Raw genomic sequence first — 25,980 nt, 5'->3', positions numbered from 1 at the left:
GTTGAAATTTCATAGACAAATTCGGCCGTTGCATTGCCGATGAGAATTTTAATTTTTGTGGGATGGGCCAGGCCGGAACTGTACTTCCCATAGCAAGCTAATCTACTGGGCCTTCCTCCTAAAAAAATTATTACGTGGGCCGATTGACCACGTTTCAGACACTAAATAGCGGGACCATTGATCCTCCTCAAATTAGGATTCGTTAACCGACTTATGGACGACACACAAAGTAGTCGTAATTCTTCAATGATTGATGGCCCTTTACAGAACACACCACGGTAGTTCTTACATCGATCATGGATTCTCCGATTTCGTGAATCCCAAGCAAAGTAGAACTGCCGTTTTATTCTTTGAATGAGAAATTGCAAATTTCGAAAAGATCGGTTAACAAAACGACGATGCTGGTTCTCCGGTCGTCGAGGGAGCTAGTCCTTTTAGTGGTGATCGTAATTTTGTTTGAAACGACGAATTGTAGCGGAGAGTCATCGACGTGTTTGGCTGTCTACAAAGAAGGCGGTGCTCCTGCGGTTTTTCAGTCTCCAAAATGCCCGCGCTGGAAGCTTACGAATTACGCCTCCCGCCTTCGCACCTCTGCTCCCAGCCGGTGCCAATCGGCGATGCTTCAGGGTCGGAGGAAGTATCAGGAGGACCGTACTCTCTGCGCACTCGACATTCGCGTTCCCTTCCCTGGTATCTCAATCTATCCCTCTCTGCCTGTGCGTCTGTCTTTGAGCGTATGAATATGATTGTGTATATCCCTGCTGATTTGGGCTAGGGTTTTGCAGAAACTGAATTGTCTAATTTCGATTCGTAAGATCTAAACCTTGAATCGGTTGCGTTTGCATATGTATGCGTAAATTTTTTTTGGCCCTATGGAGATTAATTTTGTGAGTTAACATCTATTATTAATATTGTCACTTTTGCTGTTGCTTATTTAATTTCAATTTTGTGTGTCTTCAATTCGACCTGTTAGGGTTTTGTGTTACGTGTTGCTATAATTATGAACCTCGTGTTTAGTTGCTAAAATTTAGTTAAAAAAAGATGCGACAGATATGATTTTGAAAAAAATTGCATGTTTGTATTCTTGGAGATTTTAGTGAAGAAGATTTCTGCTTGCTGAATATCACACAAACGGCTGTTCTGATAAAACACAGTTTGATCATGCTGCAGCTAGAATGGGGCTTAAGGAGGTTATGATTGGAATTGTGGCTGTTTTTGATGGACATAATGGAGCTGAAGCTAGTGAGATGGCTTCAAGGCTGTTGTTAGAATATTTTGCCGTGCATACGCATTTTCTTCTGGATGCAACATATTCTTTTCTTTTAAAGAAATCTGCAAGAGGATTCACAACTCAAGGAGAACTGGATGTTCCTTTTCAAGTGCTTAACTGGGATGAACAACTAGGCCAGCATGAGTTGAACCTTGAAAGGTTCTTAAACTAATTATTTGTTTAATTTTTGTTTGAGGAAATGTTTGAAATATATATGAACCATATGGTAAAGTTTTTATTGTAGATTGCAATATTGAATGCTAAATGCCTAAATCTACATGATCAAAGTAGCTGATGCATTCAGGAATGAGTAGCAAGTTGTACACTCCACTCCTTTGAATAGTTAGCTTGTTTTTCGGATGGCTTTATCAAAAATATGAATGTCAGTTGCGGTTTATTGTTTTGGGGTTTGTCTGTGTCTTTTTTGAATAATTATCGTTTGATGAATATGCAAACCATAAATCTTTGACAGGTTCAAGCTATTATTTCCTTCAAGTTCTGATGATTCTTTTCACTTGCAAATTTTGAAGCAAGCATTGTTGCGGGCAATCCAGGATGTTGATGTGACATTTTCTGAGGTATGTTCATTTAAATGCTTCTACTCTTAGAACTATGATGTTACTCCTCTTCTTTTCCCTATGCTAAATGAAGTTGAATTGTCTTTGTTTTTTTTTGGTAATTAAACCATGAAGGAAGCATCTAGAAACAATTTGGATTCAGGTTCTACAGCCACTGTTATGCTAATAGCAGATGGTCAGATCTTAGTTGCCAACATTGGAGATTCTAAGGCATTCTTGTGCTCTGAACAATTTTATTCTCCTGCTGAGGCTGAAGGTGAGTACCTATGGGCTTCAGGGGAAGAATTCAACATTTTGAATAATTTGATGCATGTCTTGTTTGGATTCTATGGTTAGAATTGTGGGGAATGGAATACAATGTTCTTGAATGTCAACAGGGGAGTGGCAGAGGTTATTGACACTTTAATGTTTTAACATGTTGCAGCAGCTTTATTGAGGTTATACCGGGAGCAAAGACGTAATGGTGCTGTTTCACGTAGAAGAGATCGTGAAAAAATTAATTTTACCAACTCCAATGGACTAACACATTATTTTGTTAAAGAATTAACAAGAGATCATCATCCTGACAGAGAAGATGAAAGATTTCGTGTGGAAACTGCTGGTGGTTATGTTCATGAATGGGGAGGTATACCTCGAGTTAATGGTCAGCTGGCTGTTTCACGGGCTATTGGCGATGTGCCCTTTAAAATGTAAAGTCCATAATTAGTGGATATGTAATTTCAGTGTTTCCTTCGTCAATTTGTTCCGATTATAATAACTAAAATCAACATCAAATTTAGTATTTCTGTATTTCATTTTACAGGTTGGTCTCGATATGATTTCCAAGTTAACAATATGCTGCTTGATGTTTTTCAATTGTCCAATATTTATTTATTTTTTGATAATTTGATTGCTATATATAGTCTAATCTATTAACCAAGTATATTACTTCTCACTGATTGATTTTCTTTTTGTTTGTCTTTTCCTCTTTTTTTTCCGCGTGCATGGCTTCAGTTATGGAGTTATATCAATGCCTGAGGTGACAGATTGGCAGCCTTTGACCATAAATGATAGCTACGCGGTGGCTGCATCGGATGGAGTGTTTGAAAAGCTAAGCTTGCAGGATGTTTGTGACGTTATATGGAAAGTCAGTCATGGGACCATGAGATCAGGACTCTCCTCTTCCTGCTCATATTCTTTAGCTGACTGCATAGTAAACACTGCCTTTGAAAAAGGTAGTATGGACAATGTGGCTGTTGTTGTGGTTCCCTTGGGATCTCTTGGAATTTCTGAAACCATGCTGATGGAAACCTGTCTTGGAGAGGATGATATAGATTGCCCAGCTAGTGCACTACAGAAGTTTACCTCTGGATGGTCAGGTATCTCAGTCTGCTTAAAACTTTTCCCTAGGAAATATGTGGAATTCATACCATCAGAATTATGGATCTTTATAAGTAGATCTTTGTTTCATTTGTGATTAATGACTCTAGAATGTGATTGCCCTGCTTAGATCGTCTTTCTCATCACAACATTGTCACATAAGGGCATTTTGAAAAGTTTCAAGTGTATCTTGAATGGACCCCTTGCCACTTACCAACTTTAAGAGAAATTAACCTAAAGCTGTTTCAAGTGTCACTAGCTTATTGCCTGACTTTTATTGAAATCTGAATATTGATTTTGCTTACATGGCCTCCTACTCAAACCATATTAATAAGAAAAATCAGAAATCAGAAGTCCATTCCCTATTATTTGAAATATTGCCCGCTATGTACTGTTGTAAATTATATTTTTTGAATGCGGAAGAAATTTTATTGAGGGCCACCAAGGAGGTGAAACCCAAAGAGAGAGAAATTACAAAGCCTGCCAAAGAAAAACATTAAGTGCCCACCAAACAAATTTGTCTATGAAGTTGTTACAAATTCTTGAAAGCAGGCAATTGTTGTAAATTCTTAATTGGATCTCTCTGCTACATGTTTAATGATGTTCAAGCCCGGTATGCCGTGGTCACCACTCACCAGGGATTCTTCTCTATGCCTAACATAGCATTGCTTTCCATTAAGCGAGTCCATGGCTGACACAGAATATTTGTCTAATCATGAATGCATCTATTATTAGTTGGGGTGTTTGGCGCTCTTAAGTTATATTTGTTTATGTGTCTTCATAACGCATGAACTAGGAAAGGAGGTGGTAATTGACAGTGGTTAAAACAGTCGCGTGTAGCTGATTCTATGTTTAAAGCTGAACATTGAGCCCTAAATAGACTGGTTGAATGATTGGCTATTCATTGAAAATATGGATGGTTAGACTCTTAAAACTATTTTTTGTGCAATCAAACTTTTAGTCAATGTTAGGTGGACTCAGTACTTGCCCAACTCACCTTTTGTAAAATGCTGTTCTTTCTACTAAACACTACTTGCTAATCCACGTGTGAAGTCATCCCTCCTGGACTTTTGAATGTTTTTACTTTGTTTCACATCTCAACCTCCCTCTCACAATTTGAGCGTTGGTCCTTTGAAATTACAGATTGATAATTGCAATGTAGGGCATCGCAGGTTCATTCCATGGAAACAGTTTCTTTGCATCTGCCATTACTTCTTGTCAGTCATCACCGAAAATTTGCTTTGAGCGCTGGGTGTTTTCTCTTTTATAGAACCTTATTTAAATACTATGTTTGCAATCTTTCTTCACACACAATTTTGTGATTTCCTATATGCTAATGTGCTTAAATTTTGTTTACTCTGTTCAGCCAACGACGTAACTTCTCACCTATTGGAAGCAGAGCATGCCGATTCACTGATTACCCCGTTTGACAGGTTATTGGTGAGCATAAAGCAAAATTTTTATTTTTATTTTTTTATGGCTTTCATGGTGTTGATTCTTTGTGTACTATTTCATTGATTTCCTTGCTACGAAAGTGACGATTTCCTGGTCAAAGTAAGACATTAGGTATCGTTGAGTCGGTAAGGTAGAAGAACTATTTCATACATTATCCTGTATCTTACCCTTCTCGGATAAATCATCTGGTCATGGGCCTTTTTTCCCCCTGCTTTAGATGCTTATTTCTGCAACAGTCAGTAGTGTCAGTTTTGGCTAATCACTCAAGTTGAGCTTTCTAAATGAAGTTTATGTTGGAGGTCGGATTTTTTTTCAAAGCCTTAAAGTTCTTCCAGCTTCTTTTTATTAAAAACTTTATCATCCTGGGAAGACTTCGTTTCTTTCATTTTTATACAAAATATGAATTTCAAATTTGCATGTGCAGGTTGTGTTTAGTTATTTCTTTATCATTAGTAATTCATGAATTTGTTGGCAAAGGATTGTTGATTTTTACCGTGTCCTTGTTAGTACCAATTTATTTGTAACTCCAAAACTCTATCAAAAAAAATTGATGGAATCCTTTTCACCATTCATTTTTATCTAAGATTTAAACTCATATTGAATTCATAGCTATTTTAGGCTTTTAGCTGCCAAATGTCACTATTTTGTTGTTTTAACCTTTCTGGTAGATCTCTATTGCAATTTGGGCAATAGCTGGTCACTATCAGTGAAGTTGATCTGCAACAATCATTGCAATAGAGTGCAAAACTTTTATTTTGATAATGGGATCATTATTATGGAGTCTTGCTCTGTCTTTGGCTCAATACAAATTCCATTTATGACTATGGTGGTGATTTTTTTGCTCTAGGTTGATGGGAAACGTGGCAGCCTTGGCTGTTTTTATTTATCTGAGAGCCTCAGTGATATGTATCACACTCCAAAGGAAGATGTGGAACAATACATGTACCATTCAACCCAGGCTCTACCTGCTGCCCTTAATAACTGCTGTGGTGAGTGAAACTACTGCTTTGAATAACTTGAGTGTAAGTATGAAGTTAGAAAACCTATGGTCTCATTTTCCTTTTACTGTAATTGGATTTGACTCATCTGACTTCTTCAACATATGTTCATGTGGAATGTTTCTGTTGACATTTGGACCATGGGAGAGCCACATTACATGGGCCTACAATTGGACTTACAAGGCAAATAGATGGGTGCCCCATTCTTTCTCAAAAGCCATGGCTCATGAATTGGATCCAAACAGTTGCCTTATAAGCCACTCAACACCTCCATATTTTTCTAATGTGGGACTTCTTGTGTGGGTTCCAACACTCCCCCTCACACAAGAGGCCATAATATCGGGCCTCTCGTTAGACCCTTCCCCATATCCCATAACATGGCTCCGATACCATGTTCACATTTTAGATTGTGGGGAGCCTATGTTACATGGGCTTGTCATTGGGCTTACAAGGCAAATAGATGGGTGGCCCATTCTTTCTCAAAAGCCATGGCTCGTGAGTTGGGTACAAATAGTTGCCTTATAAGTGACTCAACACCTCCATATTTTCCCAATGTGGGACTTGTGTGTGTTCCAATAGTTTATGCTTATCACTTGCTAACGTTTCTACTTATAACGTAGTTACAATGATTTGTTTTAACTTCCATCGTAGGTGGACCTATAAATTTGTATAATGACCAGAGTATGTGCTTCCATTTTGGAATGACTGCTAATGGGGCTAAAGATCAATGCATAAATCACGAAGGCTTTGCTACTTTCCTTGGTCTGCTTGAATCTATTCCTTTCCAAGATACTGGTTCAAATCATGGATCAAGTGAGCATGCTACGCCTGACCTGAGGTGCATTTCTTTTCTTTGATTGCTTCTGACATGAAAACCTTTATTTGAAGGAAATTATCCTTTTATAATTGTCTCAATCTTAGTGACCATTAATTGTTTGGTTTACAAAAAAAAGAGATTTGAACTTCAGTGGCAATCTTAGTACACTAGTATGCTACCTCATATTGTCAGACCTTATCTCACTGGTCTCTTCTCTTCCCATTGTTTATTTTGCTGTGGAGTGTCATGGGTCATTTGCATTCAATATAGTTCTCCATTTATTTTGACCCGGACCCCCCCTTCTGTTTATAGTAATCTAAAGTGAACTTCTTTCTGCGGTTCCGTAGACTCTTGCATGACTTCTAAATATTGGGATGCTTCCTGAGAAAGTTATTTAACCATTTTATGCAAATCTAGGAGCTTGAATAATTTTGCCATGGTAGGTGACTGCTTTCTCAATTGATTGAGTCAGTCTCATCTTGCAGCCAACACACAGTAAATAGGTGACATTTTCATTAAAAAATATGATTTGTAGCTGAGTGATCCTGAAAAAGGAATATATATGGTGTCCTCCATTTTTTGAGCGGCAAAAGACAATGAATCGTGTTAATAAGGGCACCAAGATTATGTTACGAGAATACAGTCCTGTTGTTTGCAGGAAATTAACTCTCACCATAACAGGCAGCATATTTCATTGGACTCCTTGCATGTTTTTTTCTAAACAGAGTTACGAGAAACAAAATATGTTTTGAATTTTTTGAAAGATATCATTCTATGAACACGACATCTTTTCAAGTTAATGTATTCTACATGGAACGCTGCTAAGTTGCTAATGATTTCTGCTAAATATGTGTATAAAACTAGATGTTCTTTGCAAAGGCATACTTTAGCATGGGCTATGCCATTGTTATGGCGAGTTAGTTTGCTCTTATGGGTTGCTATTATGTTTTTATATTTTAAGTAACAACAGGCCAGTAAGAAATATAATTCCTTAGCTTCATGAGTTGGAGGCAAATCGTAAGTGACTAGTTTGTTCATTGTTGTGACACTTTCATGCTTATACTTGATTCTACATCGTGGTTTCTTGTAAGAGAAACCTGAAAATGCTTAGTGCCATGTCTTCTTTAGGTACTTGCTAAAGAAAAGGTTTGGTCGTGGATCATATGGTGAAGTTTGGTTGGCTTTTCATTGGAATTGCCATCAAGGACACAATATCTCAAGCTGGTGCATGAAGACTGGAAACACATCATCTGATGAAAATTCAAATCATAGCTCGACCCGCAATTGTGGTGATGGCTTTCCTAATGACAACTTGTTCATTTTGAAGCGCATACTGGTAATCTATTTCGTTGTTGCTAATGGTTCTATTTATATTTGTTGCAATGTGGTTCTATTTATGTTATCTTTCTCTACCAGTATAAACTCTTTGTATCCTAAGCTGTATTTGGCGAAGGTGTTGCTTTACTGGATTTCAGCATTCTTCTATCAAAATATAACTGAGAAAAGTTAAAGTCTTTGATGGGGTGCTGAAATTTCATGATAAGATAAATTAAGTTAAACTAACTATTTAACTGTAAGATTTTTTATTTTCTACAACTTGTTGGAAATGCTCTCTTTACATGCAATCCTAGTAAATCCTGTTGATTTCTTAGAGCAATTACTCAATTTGTTTGGACAGTAGATGCCACCTGAATCCTGATGCTTGGTTTGGTGATTGGGTTTCTTACATGTCCAGTCCATACAACTTTTTTAAGTTTTTGTATACCATTTTAGGGTGCCTAAGGTGCCAAAATTTGATATTTTTTCCTTCTTTATTTGTCCCGCACGAGGACTATAAACTATTAACCTATTATTATCTTTATTGTTTCATCAATGGGTATATTTCTCATATCCTGCATGCACACACACAGAGGCACTAGAATAGTAAGGCAACGTTACAGTCGTAGATCCTTCAGTATTTCCAACAAGAATTTGTTTACCTGAATTCCTGTCTGCCACTTCTAAGTGCATCCAGTTTCTACATCTCTGAATCCTTATTTAGATAAGTTATTTTATACATGCCGTTGCAGTTCTGTTTATCTTAAAGGCAAATTCGTGACAGGTAAATACTTACCTCCTTATGCACACACCCACATCGAAACGTAATACCTGTGGTTTTGGATATGATGTTTCACTGATAATATCCTGTCTTTGTGTTCCATCATTTAATCATAATTAATTAATCAGTAAATGAACAGTTCAGACTTGGAGAATCCACCTACTTTTATTTTCTTTCTGGATTCATGTAGCCAACCCTAGACTATATTGGGAATTTGGGATATAAGTTTGATAAAGATGAATAGAACAACTCAAATAAAATATAAAAATTGCTAGATTCATGCATTTATCCCTGGTTTTAGGTCTGTACAAAGGATAAGTGATTTCTTTGAAGATTCAGAAATCTCATTGTGACTTGTTTGATGTTAGCTGGCTTAGAAAGTTTTATTTGAATAAAAGGTGGCATAAAAAGCTGACAGAATCTTTATGCACACTTCTGTGTCCTTGGAGTTACATAATTGACCTACAACTAAATAAATCTAAGGAGCGAAATGTCAGATATGGCAAGGATGAAGTATAATAGCGTAAAGTAAAATAATTGAATCTATGGCATAGAAGGAATGAGTTTATGTTTTTCCTTCTTAGCCCATGGTTCAATCGATGCTGCTGATCTAGTATGAATTAGAGATGATTTAAGGGTATTTATTTTGGTTCATTAAATCATCAGTTTCTTGCTGTTTTAAGCTTTTCCTTTCAATTGAATAAGCCTACGGGATTTCAGTTTCTTCAGGGATTTTATTGTTTTTCCTTGTTTCATGTTGTTTGCTTGGATACATGCCAAGGGTTAGAAGCTAGCTGCTTTTGCGTATAGCAATACCTTGTGCTGAGTTCTTGAAGTCAGTTTCACTTAAAGAGAGAACTTTTATTAATAGGTGGAAAGAGGAGCTGCAGTTTACTTAAGTGGCCTTCGGGAGAAGCATTTTGGTGAAGTTTTTTTGAATGCCTCGAAATGGCTTGGAGATTTTCTATCTAATCGAATGTCAATGACGTTACAGAAAGAATCAACACCCGATTTGCATGACCTATTTGTAATGAATGACTCAGTTGTTCATGAATTGGGATATCCTTGGAACTCTGAAAATGGATTTAGAAAGAAGTTTAAGCAGCACAAGGCTGCTTATGAAGAAGGTTTGGATCATATAGCTAGATACGTAGAGTCATTTGAATCGCGTTCAAATGAGATATGGCTCGTGTTTCGTCATGAAGGCATCTCAATGTCAAAGCTCATGTACACTGTGGAAAGTAATGCTGATGAAGAAAGCGCAGAGGATATAAAACGCGTACAAGTATTGCGTCCTTCGAAATGGTGGCATTGGCTGAAGACCACAAATGCAGGAAAAGAGCAAATGCGTAGTATTATATGGCAATTGGTACGTCTGCATATAAATTTTAGATTGTGTAAACATGCTCATGAAAATTTAGTGACATGCCTGTTTTTTGTATAGCAATTTAAAATGTAATGTTGCTTGGCTTGCTTGGATGAATGCGACCTGATTTTTCAATAATTTGTTGTTAGAAGACGTATGGCTTTTTAGGAGTTGAAACACACTTTATTGAAGGGAGATTTATGTTTTTGCTGCAAAGTGTACTGTTGCTATTCTTTCAGAGCTTTATTTCATTTTTGACATAAAGTTGGGTCAAGTTAATGGTTAACAACTCCCGTGCACAAGACTCCTGTAGTATTTAAAACAATTAGGTTTATTAATAGTTATTGCCTAGAGTGAGAATTGTGCTTCTACATTGAATTTTCGAACATAACTATTCCAAATCTGTTCTACATATTAATTTTAGTTATTGATGTAAGTTTATAGGTTAGAAATAAAATGCATATGTTGAAGAAGGTTTTACATGCTTGCTTTTGGCTAAATCTGTGTCAAAATATGTGGCTTGCTTTATCTTTTGCTTTCTTCTCTCTACTGAGAGCACAATCATTTCTCTTGTACTTTCTTTCTCTTCCTTTCACAGTTGATGGCACTCAAGTCTTGTCATGAACGCAATATAACTCATAGGGATATTAAACCTGGTGAGTGATAGGCCTATTATTACTAAAAGATATGAAAAAAGGGGGAAGCGTGGTAGTGTTAGTTCAGTAATATAATTGATATCCATTAGATACACTTCCTGTTTTCTCTGTTTTCGCTATCAAATATACTGGTATCTATCAGTGAGTTTCCCAATCCCTTGATGTATGTCAGTGCTAGTTATCATCTAAAATGATTATGAAAGTAAAATCTACATTGACGACAATATTGGCTGATTTGCTGGCATTGGTTCTTGTGTTTTCTTGTATCATGTTGTCTTATATAAACTGGTGTGCTGATTTTTCCATGTCAAGGATGAGGTTCTGCGATTATTAATGAGAACAACCTTGTCAAACTACTGCTTAACTATTCATCATCATCTGAGCTTTTATCCCAAAAGTTTTGGAGTCAGCTACGAGTCTGAGAAATCAATGAGAATCCAGTCATCCACTACTTGAGTTCTCCTCCGCCATTCATTTTTTTCTTTTATCTAGGATGATACTCTTAGCAACTTCTATTGAATCCATATCCTTTGGTATTACTTAAAGCCATGTCTTTTTAGGTATTTCTCTTTGCATCTTACTCTCTCTTATACAAATTTTCTCAATTCTTCTCACCGCCGCACCGCTTTCTCTACGTTGTACATGCTTAAACCATCTTAAACGTTTTCCCACAACTCCGCCTACGCTTGCAACTTGTCCCAAGCTCGAATAAAGGAGGAGGGTTGCGGTAGGTCAACTGCCAATGTAAAACTTTGTCTAACCTATGAAACACTATTCAAACTGTCAGAATGAGTACTATTGCTGAGGTATTCATAATTTTTTTGTACACACATTTTGCTTGTCCTTTTGCTGCTTATTAAAAAATTTTGAAAATTTCTATGGGACTTTTGGGCACAATATCTAATCCTATATTTTTTTGCGGCCACTTTGATATTCTGTCTCTCTAAAATTTTCGTCTTTTATTAATGCTCGAGATTTGGGGAGTGTGTGTTTGTGGTTATGTTTACTAAGAATGCTTGTATTCTTGCTGCAAGAAAATATGGTGATATGCTTTGAAGATCAGGAGACTGGAATGTGCTTGAAGGGATTTCCAAGTGGAAATGAGACCTATACCACCAAAATGTATTGCATAGTATATCTTTCTATCACTTTATTGGAGTTAACATGCTTTCATGTTCTTGTAGCTTTTGTAACACAATTAATATGACGGCTATGGTGGCATACTGTATACATGTGACACTTAAAGCTGAGGTTCTTGTGTTACCAAGTAATATTTTATTGAAAAATTTCTGGTGCAACTCATTAAATCGTTCATGCCATTTGTCTTATTTCTCTTGAACACTGCTCTTTTTCAGTAGCAAAAAGTTGGCAATGGTACGTTGTTTTTGCTTTATATTTCAATAACTCAATAATCCATTTTAACATGTTATATGTCCTCTGAATTATTTACGTTCTTATGACTCAAATTTAACATGGTGTGCCTGCACTCGGCTTTTCCTCTTTTTTTTAAAGGATGTTGGGTGGGGTGGGGTGGGGGGGGGGGGCATTTATATTCCCCTATGATGTAAACTATTAATTGGAAAAAGGAAAAGAAAATTTGTTGATGCATGTTTTCTTAAATTTGACTTTATGCATTCTTGTTCTGATAAGCAAGTGTATAAGTGAACATGTTGTTTCTTTTCATCTTAATAAATAGAATAATAGATTTTGATTTAATTTTTATCAATTGCTTAGGCGCATTATTGACTTTGGTAGTGCAATAGATGAGTTCACAATGCGGCATTTGTATGGATCCAGTGGACCCTCGAGGTATCTTTTCTCTCTGTTGGAGCTTTTCTCTTTTAACTTATTCATTTACTAATGTCTCATTTTGTTTGTTCCTGAAGCATTTATGTCTATTTTCATTTTGATCAGAGCTGAACAAACTTATGAGTATAGCCCTCCCGAAGCATTTCTTAATGCTAGTTGGTACCAAGGGCCGGCAAGCAGGACTTCAAAGTGAGTCGGTTTCACCCCAAATCAGCTTTGAACGCTAGTATTTTCAATATCTTTTGGAATATATGTGTTCTTTTTTCATGCTAAATTTAAGTGTTGTTTGCTAAATCCTATTTTGGCAACACTCTTTTGACAGGTATGATATGTGGAGTGTTGGCGTTGTGATGTTAGAGTTAATTTTAGGATCACCAAATGTTTTTCAGATTAGTGCTTTGACACAATCTCTTTTAGACCAGCATATTGGGGGTTGGAAAGAAGAGTTAAAGGAGCTTGCATACAGGTGAATTCTTTTCCTGGTGACGGATCTGCTCTTTTACCTATGATACTCAAATTCTTTCAGTAGTTGGACCAAATTTTGAACAGCTTTCTTTGGATGTTCTGAACCTGTGATTCCATTGCCCTGAAGACTGAGTTATCATGGGAAACTTTCTAGTTATTATGATAATATGGTCTGGGGAATTTTTTTTTGAAATGATGTGGTGCTTTTGGTGTAAGTCCTGTTTAAGCTTCCACCTAGAGGAGTGAAATCCTAGGCATGGGCCTAGATGGATCATGGTTCATTTTTTGTATTTTCCAATATGGTGACCTAGATGGTTTTGCAGGCCATATTTGGAAGTTTTGCGTCATGGAAGCAAGTTTATGTGTGAGATCTTGCTTTCCTTATTTCGAGAGCCGAGATGTTTTAAGTTTTGAACCTTATTTATCAAGTCTGAAGATGCTGTTTGATCATATTATAAGGGCCATGTAAGAATCTTTGCGGCGAGTTTGATGGCAACTTCACAAATCTCTTTAGCACCTTTCAGCTTATTTATTATTATCAAGCTTACTTGAATGTTTTAAAAACTATGAAAATCATTGCTTTTTAGTGTGAGATCCAGGCTCGATTCTGTCGAATCATTTTCCATATACCCCATTGTACTTGGTGTGTACCATTTCTTGTTTTTCCAGAATTTCATTAGTAAGAATTTCCTACTTGCTTGAAGGAGAATGTTTTCTATGCATGTTCAGCTTTAATGCTGATGATTGTTCATATTTGTGGTGCCAGACTTAGGTCATTCATGGAATTATGTATTCTAATACCGGGAAGTTCCTCGAAACATCATCGAGTGACGAATGATGTAAGTTTACTACTTGGTACCGCAAATTCCTCTGGCATCACATGCACAAAAAGTACAGTTCATATTATGCAAATCTTTTTTACCCGTTAGTTACAAGGTTCTCAGAGAAACGTAAGTATTTTAATGGTTTGGAGATGACTTGTGATTTAATTTTTAGGCAGTTGTGTGCTGTGTTTTATTTTTTTCCTTCAAAAATGTAGTTCTTCTTTGTTATATAAACTTGACTATGTTTGAAGGAGCAGTATCTAGTGCTCACTGGAAAAAGCTTCCATCCTAAGAGACTTGTATTATGAATCTCCTTGAGCCTTTTGTGTTTGCATAGTGATTGTCGATATAAATGATCCATTCAGATGAGGTCCTTATTTCACTATTTTTTAAATGATACAGTCTTAGTAAATAAGACTATTCAAAATTGGATAAATGAATACATGTTCTATAATTTTTTTGGCTTTTTAGACCAAGTAAGCCAAGACAATATATGGAGTGTATAATTTACTGGAGGTAGGAGAATAACGATTTGATTAAGATAAATGTTAAGGTTGCCCTTAGAGGAAGTTTTTTTAGGTACCTTTGGCAATATTCAAAGTAATAGTTTGATTGAAGAGACTATTATATTTATGAATTAGAGGTGATTGGATCGAAGGGAGTGTGTATTTTTATGTATGATTGAATGGAACATTTGAATCCAAAAGGCAAATCTTATGGGTCTCTGCCATGCTTCATGGTATGAATAGAAACTTTGAAAGATAACATGTTAAAGAATAACTGCAGGGAAACAAAGCTTAACGAAGATAGCTAAAGAAATGAGAACATTTATTCAATTTGAAATAACTTTAATTGAAAATAATATGAGAAATCTTTTCAGATGGTAGGGCATATTACATGGGGATGCAACTGTTCTGGTTAAGAAAGGAGAAAAATGTCCTGGGTAGATTTCAATAAGACTAGATGGCGGAAGTAATATTGAAGAACATTATTGCCGTTTAAAAGAAAAAACAACGTGAAGAATATTGATTGAAAAAGATAAGATTGGAGAAGAGGATGGCCTTGGTTGGGATGTAGTAAATGAGAAATCACAGGTTGAAATCAAAGTAATCTCCACCTTATACTCATCTAGTTAACTCTCAACATTTGGCATCACTTAGTAGTTAGTACCCTTAATATCTGGTATTAATACTTGTTGAGTTGTTATGGACCGGATGACTTTGATTAGAGCTTAGAAGTGGACAATGTGCCTTTTCATTTGTCCTGGTTTTTTGGATAATGAGGTTGGGAAGCTTATAATTTTATGCTTAGAATAATAGTGACGCATTTTTTCACCAAAGCATTTTGTTTTGTTATTTTTACATATATCAAGAAATAGAAAATATCCAGCGAATGCCTGAGATGTATATCCAACTTTTGTCTCAGTTTTGAGGTTGATGTCATGGAACACACACACGTGAGAAAGTTTTTATCCAAGCATATATTTTCGATTTATCATGTATATGTAGCCGTCCTTGCATTTGTACTACTAAAATATTTGATTTCTTTGATCAAGGGTGGAGTTTCACCTGCTTCCTGGAAATGCTCAGAAGAATTTTTCTCCAATCAAATACAGACTAAAGACCCTCTCGGACTGGGGCTAGTTTTCTTCCTGCATTCTCCTGAGATTTTTTGCTTATTCTGTGATTCTTCCTTTAAGCTATTAGCTTGACCAGTGATCATACAATGCATGCAGGTTTCCAGATGTTTGGGCTTTGCGATTGGTGCGTCAACTCTTACGCTGGGACCCAGTAAGTTTTTATTTTATGTAATATTCTGGGTAAATGCTAGATGATCTCTTATATATCTTCCATAAGGAGCTACCTCCATATTATATCAAACATCTTTGTTTTCTCGCCTATTCTCCTCGTGTTACAGAAAATTACAACATTCTGTTTGTACTAATCATTTTGTGAACATGCAATCTCCTAAGAGTCCAATATTCAATGCTATTAAACATCGTGTGATTTTAAATTTGTTGCTGCACGTTAATATGTTTAACTCTGGATTCCACGTATATCATTAATAAAGTGAATTCAAGCTCTTTTTCTTAGAATGAAATATGTAGTGCTACCGACTATCCCGAGTCAAATTTTTTGGCTTCAAGATGTGTCTTGACTTGCAGGAGGATCGGTTAAGCATTGACGATGCTTTGCAGCACCCTTATTTTCACCCTCCTCCTATAAGATGATTTAACACGAAGGTTCAAACTCAACCAGTTTTGACACTTTTTCCTGCCCTCCTAAAGGTAATGTTTTTCGGTGTTCCCTTAAAGTAGCCAAATATGCAGGGCAGACTCTAATATTGATTAAAAAGATTTCCGTTTTCTTTTCTTTCGAATTTTAATGCAGGATCGATTTTGGATCTTGAAGCTTTGAATAATCTCGACCAAGTTCTAACTGGGAATAAATCACTCAGTAAGTCTTCTACCTGACAGGCCCCCTCTGTTATTGCTAAATATATACAGATATGGAAAAGGGGGCATTGAACCGGATTGAGCATTGAACTATGAGCAATTTTCACATATATTTCTGGAAGGACTGTTTGATAGTCGAAAAAGCATCCTCATTAGTGTTGGATAACTGTTTAGCCATTGATCCTAAGAGACTTGGGCGAGAGAACTAGGTTTGGTGATTGAGGAGATGATAGCAAAGAGGTCAGTGAGAATTGATGTTACAGTACAGAGGGATGGCTTAACAGCAGATGATCAGTTTAGGCCCATTGAAATTAGGCTACTTTAGACCTAGTGACAGGGAAAGTTGAGTATAGGCCCATTTTAAGTTGGCTACTTTTCGCTCATAAGAATTGGGCAATTATGCTCAGTGAAATTGAGCTAAGACTCATCAAAAGTAGGCTAGTATCGGCCATTGAGATTGGGATAGCTTAAGCCTATCAAAATTGGTCAAGTCCAAGCTAATCAAAACAGAGCCGGTTAAACTTACAGCCCACGAAATTGGTTAGCCAAGTTTAGGCCCATCATATGGTAAACTCCGGCTTATTAATGTGGCTTGAAAACTTTCAAAAAGATGCTTCCATATGTTAGAGCATCCACAGTGATGCACCAAATATCCAGCACTTCAAAATCATTCTCTCTCTTCTCATCTATCTTACGTGGCATAATTTAATTGGATGAGTGAATCCCACAATATACATTATTCATCAACACTCCATACATTCCAACACTTCATACTCACTTTCTCTATTTTCTCTCTCTTCCTTTTTATCATCTCTCTCTTCTTTTTCATATCTCTCTCTTCTTTTCATCTTCTCTTTCTTCCTTTTTATCATCTCTCTCTTCCTTTTCATCACCTCTCTCTTCACTATTCATCAACTATATACATACTCCAACTCTCAAGTATCCTTTTTCCACAACTAAATTTTCAAGTGTAATTTTTCACCCATTGTGTGTATGTAGCACTATATTTATCAAAAAAGTAACATTTCAAGTACTTGAAATACACTCCATTATACCCATTGTGAACATCTAGCACTTAACTTATCAAGAAAGTATCATCTCAAGTACTTCAAATTCTTCCCATTGTGGATGCTCTTAGCTTTCCGACCAACAAATCAGTCTTAAACCCACTAAAGTTCTGTCCTGATGGTATTAATCTATTTTCCCTCATTTTATTGTAGCCTGGACACCGAAGACCGTTTAACCAGCATGGGCTTCACCAAAAACAATATGCTTACCTTGTATATTTTGGTGCAGATCTAAAAAGAGATCTCGAACACTGCCATCTTTCACAGTAACAGCACAATACCTATGCTGATCATTGTACAAGTACAAAAACGGATAACAAAAACCAGGAAACAGAAGCATGATCAATAGGCCTATTATATTCTGTGGCCTTCTCCAAAAGCAATATCATGATCCTAGTATCAAATTTTAGTATTCAGATATTATCTTGCAGGAAGGATCAAAAGGAATTAATGCGGCAATAGGACAAGGTAAGAGAAGCTCCAATTATTAAAGGAGATTAAAGATCCACTTATGAGAGGATAATCTCCACTAGCTTGTGTGGTAATTAAAAAAGCTGCTTCAAAAATCCTTTGTTTATTAACCCTATGAAATTCTGAAGTTCCATAGAAAAATACCTTTGTTTATTAACGCTGTGGAGTTCTGAAGTCCTATAGAAGCATAATCGTAAATTCCGATGATCTTGTAATGTTTTTTAAACCTTTGCTAGTGGAAGTTATCCTCAAATTCTAGAGATCGATAAACTCCTGCAGCAATTGCAACAGGGGCAGCAGCAGTATCGAAAGAAACCACCTGTGGTTCATTGGATATCAGAACAATTCATTAGGAACAAATTAATCACTGAAAAAAGAAAAGAATGCATCATATTTACCCCACTGAACTCCAGTAAGAGTAACATGCAAGACTTTAAGCAGAGGAAGGTAAGAGTGTAAAGAGGGCTCCCAAATCTAGCTTCTTCACCACCTGAAAAAACGGAAAAACAAGGTAATCAAACAACAAAAAATACAGTCGTAATAAAATTATTAGGAAACCAAATAGCACTCGCATCACGGCGATTGCCTATTTGAGTATCTGACATTGTTAAGCAAAGAGACAAGACTGCAAGCAAGATAAGAAGCAATTGGACAAAAACCACCAGGAAAACTGAATCTGCGTTGCAGGGTTTTGCTGCATTTGTCCTTTAGTGTGTGGATTGCATGCATGTAGATTAGCTCTACAATTGGCTCAAATTATGAAAACTACATTGTATCTGCTAGTAAGAGTAGTACTATCATAAAATTATAAGCAGCAAGTGTAACGATCATGGTAGGGGAAAAAATAGAGTGAGCTTGCGCCAAAATACTTGAACCAGACAGAAACAAACTTGTCCAAATCAATCGAATCTAAAGCAAATAAATACTACTGTTTATTTCCCTTACATGCCATAGGCATCAGCCCTGAACGTATAGGAATCAATATACTAGGAATAAAGACCCAGAACAGTATTTGCAACAGAGACCAAATTTTAACTTCTACCCAGTTTACTAGTAATGCGGCAAAAGTTGTAGTTGAGAGAACACATATGTTCATTTCCACATGTATAAGATGAAAACTGCTATCAGTGGCTAAATCCATTATTGTCCAAGTGTGCAGGTCATGAGCCTTGCATATTATTAGGAGCTTGCCCAAGACTCAAGATAAGTGGTATGTTTTAGTGAAAGAACTGATGTTCAGGTCAATCAAAGCCCATTTGTGCTATCCTGTTTTGATATTCCCACTGCTTGTTTGATCAGGAGAAAAAAAATAACAGTACCATCGTCATTATTATTTGACAGTAACAAAAGAGCACATGAAGCACACACTTTGAGAGCTCAGGTACTATATTTTAGTGACTGACGAAGTTGAATGAACAATGATACAAACAAAACTATTGATGCTGCATGAAAATGATTATGTACAAATGGGATAAATATGTAATCATTCCGTGCATATCAAGCTGTGAACTGAACAGATGTACAATAGTATAGCATGGTGCATGAAAGGACCCTGAACGAAAATGGGCCCTTGAAACCTTTAATCATAATAGTCCAATTATTATAGGCCCACGTCTTATAAAGTGTTAGGTACTTAGGTCTTCATTATAAAAAAAAAAAGAAAAAAGAAAGGGAAAAGCAAGAGAGGGGCAGCAGAGAAAGAGGAGGGAAGAATAGTGCTCTTTGAGAGGAAAGCAATCTTAGGCTTTAATTCATCTTTGCCCAAGCAAAAAGGGTAAGTAGACGGATCCCCTTGTGTTTTAAAAGAAAAGGAAATTTAAACGAATATGGTTTGATGAGGAGTTTGAAAAGAATAGTTGATGGGTTTTTGGTTGAATGATTTCAAATGTTTTCTTTGATGATTGCAATTGATAGTTTGGTGAATCAGATATTGATGGAATTGAATTTTTACTATATGCTCGATTTGTAGCGAGTGATAGATTGATTTTAGGTGTACTTGTACATTGAGTAGTCTTTAATTAATTTCAATCTAGTTGGGTTTCAATGAAGATTGGGGATATGTCAACATAGTTAATAATTCAAGTTTTTATTTAGTTTTTTGTGTTATAGTATATACGATAGGTACTTTACCTTCTTAATGTTTTTGAAATCAATTAAAGTAACTTAATGATTTTTGTGTTAACGTTGGGAATTGGTGATTCAAAAAAAATAAAAAAAAAATAAACTTATGCGGATAGAGGTGGTGAATGGCTAAACATATGATTCTTATACAATGCAGTGGGGAAAGCAAGTTAATCTGAGTATTTGATTGGTTGTGCTAGTAACTTGGGGATCAAAATTGATGACATTCTTGCTTTACTTGTTTTAACTTAACCTGGTCCTTCGTAGCATTATATTCATCATGGTTAAAACACAGTCATACCTCTTCAGATCAATATAATTGTTGTTTCTTTTGTTTAGTCAATTGATAGTGGATTCTAGCGTGTACTGTTTATGTCTCTATTGGTTTGTGAGAATTGACTCGTTACTCAGGGGGCTAAACTGAGTGCACTGACCTGTTACTCAGGGGACTAAACTGAGTGCATTGACCCGTTCCTCATGGGGTTAACTAAGGGTACTGTGACTGAGATTACTGTGTAACTGTAACAAGGAATGTACATGGTCATGGAGGATAAAGTTTTGGTGTAGTAGAATGTTCATAATTTTATTGTTTTCAAATGTTTTTTTTTTATTTATGATTTGTCTACTTACGGGCTCGCAGCTCATAGTTTTTGTTTTCATTGTTTTCAGAGAAATATGCTTGAGCATGGGGTGCATGGTGAGGGAGATCGAAGTCAATTCTTTTTTTTTATTATTATTTTTTTGTGTCAAGAACTTAGTTGATTTTATTTTATGTTTCTCTTTCTAAGGAGTTGTTGAAATAGATGAATTGAATAAGTGTCCAAATATTCACAGATTGCAATTGTTTTAAGTTTATCTAATAGAGTTCTTTTCAATTTTCGTATAGTGAGTATTGTGTTAATTTCATTAGAACATTTTGAGTTTAGGTTAAGAGATATTTGTTAACCTTGCGTGCACTTGTGATTACCCCTAAGCGAGTGGCGTTGTTATGTCTTTGACCTTCGGGTTGGGGGCGTGATAGTGTACGCATTACTCTAATAACCAATAAACTGAATGGATATCATAGCAAATGTCCTTAACATCACACAGAGAGAGAGAGAACAGGTGTACCACGGGATGCCATGGCTTTTGTCTCTTCCATGAACTGTGCAAATGAAACCTTAAAAAAGGGAAACAAAAGGGTATCAGAACACACAGATAAGAAATAAGAGCATATTATATGGTGCATGAAGACATAAATTCATTGCCTCCAGAATTTGAACTTATTTATCCATACATCTCCTGATATTATTTCTTGGCTTCTTCCATCACATGGTGGGATGTTGAAATCATGAAATGTCTAAAATCACTAATCTCAAAAGGATGATTAATCGATGATCCTCTGTCATCATCTCAACAATGATGATCCTTCATCAGTTCTCTAGCTAAATAATAATGCCGCGAGAGAACCTGATTTTTTTTCGTGTTACTAAAAATACACATCTAAGAAAATAAAATTAATTATTCATTAGCTAGGCATGTGTCAATTTTAGATGGAAGCACAATATCACATTACTGAAAAACCATGATTTAAGAGTCTAGATCTATCCCAACAGGTATAAACTCTTTACGACTATTTTCATTTTTCAGTGGGAGACATTGATTTGGGTGTCTGCTCAGACACTCCTCCTCACATATAAATCTTTTAAATCTCCATTCCGATTGTCACATCAAATCTTGCTTAGATGTGTTCATCCACTTATCATGTTCATTTACGTGTTCAGCGATGATGATAGACTTGTCATGATCGTATACTCAGATATGAGAGGCCTCAAAATTATTTTCTTTTTTAATAAATGGATCTCAAATACACCCTTGTAACTTGTTCCGATACCACTGATGGAATAGAAGCTCACAGAATGACAATTAAGCTTAAACCACAACTCAATTTGATTCACTCAAAGGAGAATTTTCTTACAGGAATCTTGACGGAAAACTTACAAGAGTTGCTGAAACATTGAGACAGAAAAAAACACACACACAATTTAATGTTTAAAGCAATACAGATATAGAATCACTGGGGGCAATTCAGAATATTATGGAAGAAAAATACAAAAGAAAATGGAAACATTGGAGAACGATATATCAGAGTGGAATCACCTCACTGATCTTTTGTGGCACCTTCTTAAAAGTGACCCAAATGAGATCTAAATACAGTGGAAACTGTGCCATGGCAAAGAACGTCACAGGCAGACATGTGACGGCATACACTGGGAGGGCTGCATGCTTGAGCTCATCTCTTAGGATGAAGAAGTGCCCAGCACAGAAGCATATCAGAATGGAAGCAATGGATACAAACAGCGATGTTAAACCAAACAAAAGCTTTATTGGCAAATCTCTTCCAAAATCTTTCGGTTGGCGCCGAGATGTTAATATTGCAAGGAACATGACTACAGACGTGACCGAGAAGCAAAGGGCCACAAGAGAGGAAACAGCAAACAATTTGAAAGCTGGCTGCCTTTCAAGGACTGGCGTGCCGTTTGCGTCCTTGATGCCACCAGGGACAGTGGCCGAGGTGGCAAAGGCAACGGTGGCTACGAGTGCAGCCACGACAGAGCATGACTGAGAAGTATTGTTTAGCCACTCACCCCCATCTTTTACAAGGTCTTTGTGTGTTTTAGTGAAAATGTCTTCAGGAGTCTTCCCATACTTGTTGCAGCGATCCACGACGTGCAGAATAATTTTGGAGCACGTAACTTAATATAACGTAATGGTACCGTAAGAAATTAAATGAATTGGGACATATTACAATTTTTCGGGAAAAAAGGGCTGATGCTCATGTGCAGTGAAAGTGAAAGTTTTTCTTACTTGCATAAAGCCAAAGGTGCCAGCAAGATTACGTAAAGATTCTCTGTCTTTATATAGAGTACTAGTGCTTGTGAGAATTAATGGTCCTTGAGATAATTGACTATTGACTAACATTATGAGGGATTCTGTTGAGTTTTTACCAGGTCAAACATTAATATATAACTTTCAACGAAATAATTAAATGCTGAAATTAAAGAAGTCACAATTAATTACGTACCTCATACCACTTGACTTCCCATTGCATTTGTAAAGCGGCGCCTGGAATATGCCAAGGCTTGCGTTCTCCTAGCCTTGCGGCAAGATGCAATGCACTATTCCCTTCTTTATCCACTGATCCTAACACATTGGCCTTCATCAAGATATTACTTTTGAGAAGGAGCCTATAAACATCAGGTTGTCTGTTCTCTACAGCCAATAGCGCTATATTTTTCCTATCTGTATCCACGTCATGGATCGCCACTGGAACCTTTTTCAGGATTTTATCCACTATTTCAGTGATGCCATTTTTTGCTGCAACCAATATAGGTGTTTCCGTTACCATGTCATCAGTTTTGTTCGTTTCTTTGCCTGCCATTAACAAAATTTTGAACTTTTAGGCAATTAAATTCTTCAACCATGTGAAATCCATGAGTTCCTTTTTCTTTCAATGATTAATATATCATGCCAAAATTACAAGAAGCTAGTTTACTTCTTTTAATTTTTTCCCTTACCGTCTCCTCTTTCATCGTCACCAGTAGTACTCTTTCCATTACTTGTGTTCTGTTTTGCAGTTGATGGACTTTCTTGCATGCAAACTTCATGATCCGGTGGTACTTCAGAGACATAAGGCGTTGTCTCATCATTTGACTCGGGCTCGGGATGCCTTCCGCTGGACAAATACGTATCAAGGTCTGCATCTTCTAGGAGTTGATCCAAGACCTGAACAGACCGTATGTGCTTCTCTTTCTTCTCACTCATGTTTCTTATTATATTGGTCGATCCTTAATTTGTTAGAACCATAACTACTTTAGAACATATACTCGAGTCTCGATATATACCTAGCTAGCTAGCTCGGTTGTGCGTGCGTGTGTGCGCGCTTGTGTATGAATGCATCTGCACAGTTACCTTTAATTAGCGGCACACGTAAGAAGATTCCAAGTGTATTTAAAAATGCCTTGTATACTTGCTTCACAAGCAAACATTGGGTCCCTTGACCAAAGCAGCCGGTTGATTGTTGTCCTGCATACATACATACATACATATATATATATATATATATATATATATATATATATATATATATATATATATATGAGAATTTATCAGAGCTGATGGCATTGCCTTTACAATCGAATGAAATCTTAAAATACTTGATGTTCCTTACCTTTCTGACTCTCTATATCTATTTTTTTTCCTTCTCGTTGCTCCATTCCATTTCCCGGAATTACTGTTATTCAAGTAAGTTACAGCATTCAATAGCACATCAGATGAAACAAATATATTATTAGAAATTTCAACTAATTAGTTTTATAACCCTTTGCTTTTGGCAATTTCATCTAGTTCTTAAGATACTTGGTTTGATCCATTGAAATCCCGATCGATGAAGCTGGATGTGGAAGTCGTGAGATTTCATCATATACTAGTTTCTCCTCTTATTTGGAGCATACATGTGACAGTGAAGGTTTTCCAAGATTTTGGCTTCCTAATTTGTCTGTTACGCGCGTTTCTTTTTTTTTACTAACCAACTTTACTTGTGGGAGCTTTTCTTTTTTGATGCATCTTGTTTCCATCGTTTGTTGCATTGAGTTTTACTTCACACCAAAAAATATGCCCGAATCAAGTTTTGTTTGGTGTTCGAGGAACTTCAACCCAACATATATGCTCTTTGGACAACTGAGAGGGTGCAAACCTCGAGCCATCAAAGTCCATGTGAGTAGAGGTTGGAAGTGGGACAAGTTAATGAAACCAGGATTCCACAAAGAAATATCTCAATTGGTTTAAACTCCCAACCTCAGGTATCATGATACTCCCTAAGTTCGGATAGATAGCCAACTAAGTTATCATCAAATGGTTGCCTCAATCAAGTCATTTATTCTTGAAAAAGGAAAAAAAAAAATCCTCATGAAGCTAGCTAGACTTCACATCTTATCACTTATATACGTACGTAGTACAAGACAGTGCAACACAAAAATCAAAAGTTACTTGTGCAAAGGTGATTTGTTTAAGTTAGAAGTAACTCATGTATATATGCATCTGCATGCGTTAAAACCAGCATCGTAAATGATATGGATGAAATCCACCAAGGTATAACAAATCATCAAAGTTTAAGCTGCATATATATATAGATACCTGTTCTGTTCTCTGGATTCTTCGAATGTTGGCGATGGTTCACCTTAACCTGAGTAACTAATGTACCTTTCAAAAGATAAAAGTGCTTGAGGACATCCTTAGACATGATTTTGAAGTAGAGACCCAGTACTATTGTTTGAGTATATGTGTGTGTGTGTGTGCGCGCGCGTGCATTTGTGACGTACAATTCAGTTTCACTTACAATTGTATATGATTTTCTCCCACATTCTCAGATGGCGATAGCTCTGGAAGACATTCGGCTTTCTTGCGAGAATATGAAGAGGGGTTTCACCTTTCTTATTGTGAGCGTTGACAAGATCTTTATCCAAGGCAATTATATGGAATGCTATATCTGTGAAGGCCATGTTTCAATATATTAATATTATAATATGGCAGTTTTTAGAGGTACGTAAATATTATACATGCATATATACAAAAATTAAGACTCTTACCGAAATACTCTCCATTAATGGCAGAGTGAAGGATGGTGTCGCCATCTTTCGTTCTAATATGGGTCATTTCGCCTTCCCGACAAGCGAAATTATAGAGCCAGATAAAAGCTTCTTTGTTGCGATGGTGTGCAGCCAAGAAGAGAGGGGTTTCCCCTTCCTGATTAACGGTAAACACCAACGTTGCGTCTGCTTTGGCAATGTCTTTGCACATCGTTACACTTCCTAGTTTTGCTGCTGTATGGAGTACGGTATTCCCTTCGTCATTTGTATTTCTTAGAGAATCAGAAGGGTAACTTTTTTTCTTAATTAGACCCACAAGTTGCTTCACTACGCCTTCTCGGCTATCGGAGACTGCAATGTGTAATGCAGTGTCGCCTGACTTCGTCACCTGCTTGTCGAGAGCCCCTTCCTGCTTCTTGCATAGTTCAACTACATTGTCCCATTCTCTCTTCATGGCAAATTGAAACAAGGTTTTTGAAATGTTTTCATCTTCCACTGGTGCAGGTGCAGGTGTATCCATTCTTCCCTTCCTCCCAACTCCCAA

The 25,980-nt window shown here is 36.6% G+C and overlaps 2 protein-coding genes and 1 long non-coding RNA gene across 6 annotated transcripts; 2 read left to right on the top strand and 1 right to left on the bottom strand.

The window, feature by feature from the left end:
- Positions 1-232: 232 nt before the first annotated feature.
- Positions 233-16,712, top strand: LOC120010391. 4 transcript variants are annotated; one of them, XM_038861177.1, is made up of 21 exons: positions 233-690; positions 1,171-1,429; positions 1,743-1,848; positions 1,963-2,104; positions 2,276-2,537; positions 2,842-3,206; positions 4,574-4,647; positions 5,510-5,651; positions 6,312-6,498; positions 7,606-7,813; positions 9,447-9,944; positions 10,540-10,597; positions 11,632-11,719; positions 12,332-12,406; positions 12,512-12,595; positions 12,729-12,872; positions 13,638-13,710; positions 15,251-15,333; positions 15,431-15,485; positions 15,860-15,982; positions 16,086-16,712. In XM_038861177.1, exons 1-20 carry the CDS (start codon positions 399-401, stop codon positions 15,923-15,925), a joined length of 3,261 nt encoding a protein of 1,086 aa, XP_038717105.1. In that variant the 5' UTR covers positions 233-398; the 3' UTR covers positions 15,926-15,982; positions 16,086-16,712. The 4 variants fall into 4 exon arrangements, with proteins under 4 accessions (XP_038717105.1, XP_038717104.1, XP_038717107.1 ...); XM_038861176.1 differs by having other exon boundaries at positions 2,273-2,537; positions 16,086-16,711; XM_038861178.1 differs by having other exon boundaries at positions 560-690; positions 1,155-1,429; positions 2,273-2,537; positions 16,086-16,711.
- Positions 16,713-19,094: 2,382 nt separating this feature from the next.
- Positions 19,095-20,688, top strand: LOC120010393. The gene is made up of 2 exons (XR_005470871.1): positions 19,095-19,462; positions 20,479-20,688. It is a non-coding gene; the product is annotated as an uncharacterized LOC120010393 (long non-coding RNA).
- An 872-nt stretch (positions 20,689-21,560) lies between these two features.
- LOC120011192 (ankyrin repeat-containing protein ITN1-like) lies at positions 21,561-25,956 on the bottom strand. Its single transcript, XM_038862257.1, has 9 exons — positions 25,437-25,956; positions 25,187-25,336; positions 24,985-25,050; positions 24,020-24,082; positions 23,367-23,636; positions 22,870-23,223; positions 21,949-22,544; positions 21,790-21,797; positions 21,561-21,684 (listed from the first exon to the last, which is right to left on the bottom strand). The coding sequence occupies exons 1-9, from the start codon at positions 25,954-25,956 to the stop codon at positions 21,561-21,563; spliced, it is 2,151 nt and encodes a 716-aa protein (XP_038718185.1).
- Between the last annotated feature and the right edge of the window lie 24 nt (positions 25,957-25,980).

The sequence above is a fragment of the Tripterygium wilfordii genome, chromosome 12, assembly GCF_013401445.1.
Source record: "Tripterygium wilfordii isolate XIE 37 chromosome 12, ASM1340144v1, whole genome shotgun sequence".
NCBI lineage: Eukaryota > Viridiplantae > Streptophyta > Magnoliopsida > Celastrales > Celastraceae > Tripterygium > Tripterygium wilfordii.
Note: the sequence above shows the minus strand (reverse complement) of the source record. Positions and strands in the feature narration are given on the sequence as shown.

Excerpts from the sequence above, each read along its gene's own strand:
- LOC120010391 (XM_038861176.1), top strand. The coding sequence starts at position 399 with ATGCTGGTTCTCCGGTCGTCGAGGGAGCTAGTCCTTTTAGTGGTGATC. Across the intron at positions 4,648-5,509 it reads CCCCGTTTGACAGGTTATTG|GTTGATGGGAAACGTGGCAG; the intron begins GTGAGCATAAAG and ends TTTTTGCTCTAG. Across the intron at positions 9,945-10,539 it reads GTAGTATTATATGGCAATTG|TTGATGGCACTCAAGTCTTG; the intron begins GTACGTCTGCAT and ends TTCCTTTCACAG.
- LOC120011192 (XM_038862257.1), bottom strand. The coding sequence starts at position 25,956 with ATGGATACACCTGCACCTGCACCAGTGGAAGATGAAAACATTTCAAAA. Across the intron at positions 24,083-24,984 it reads GAATCCAGAGAACAGAACAG|TAATTCCGGGAAATGGAATG; the intron begins GTATCTATATAT and ends CTTGAATAACAG. Across the intron at positions 23,637-24,019 it reads AGATATAGAGAGTCAGAAAG|GATCGACCAATATAATAAGA; the intron begins GTAAGGAACATC and ends TAACAAATTAAG.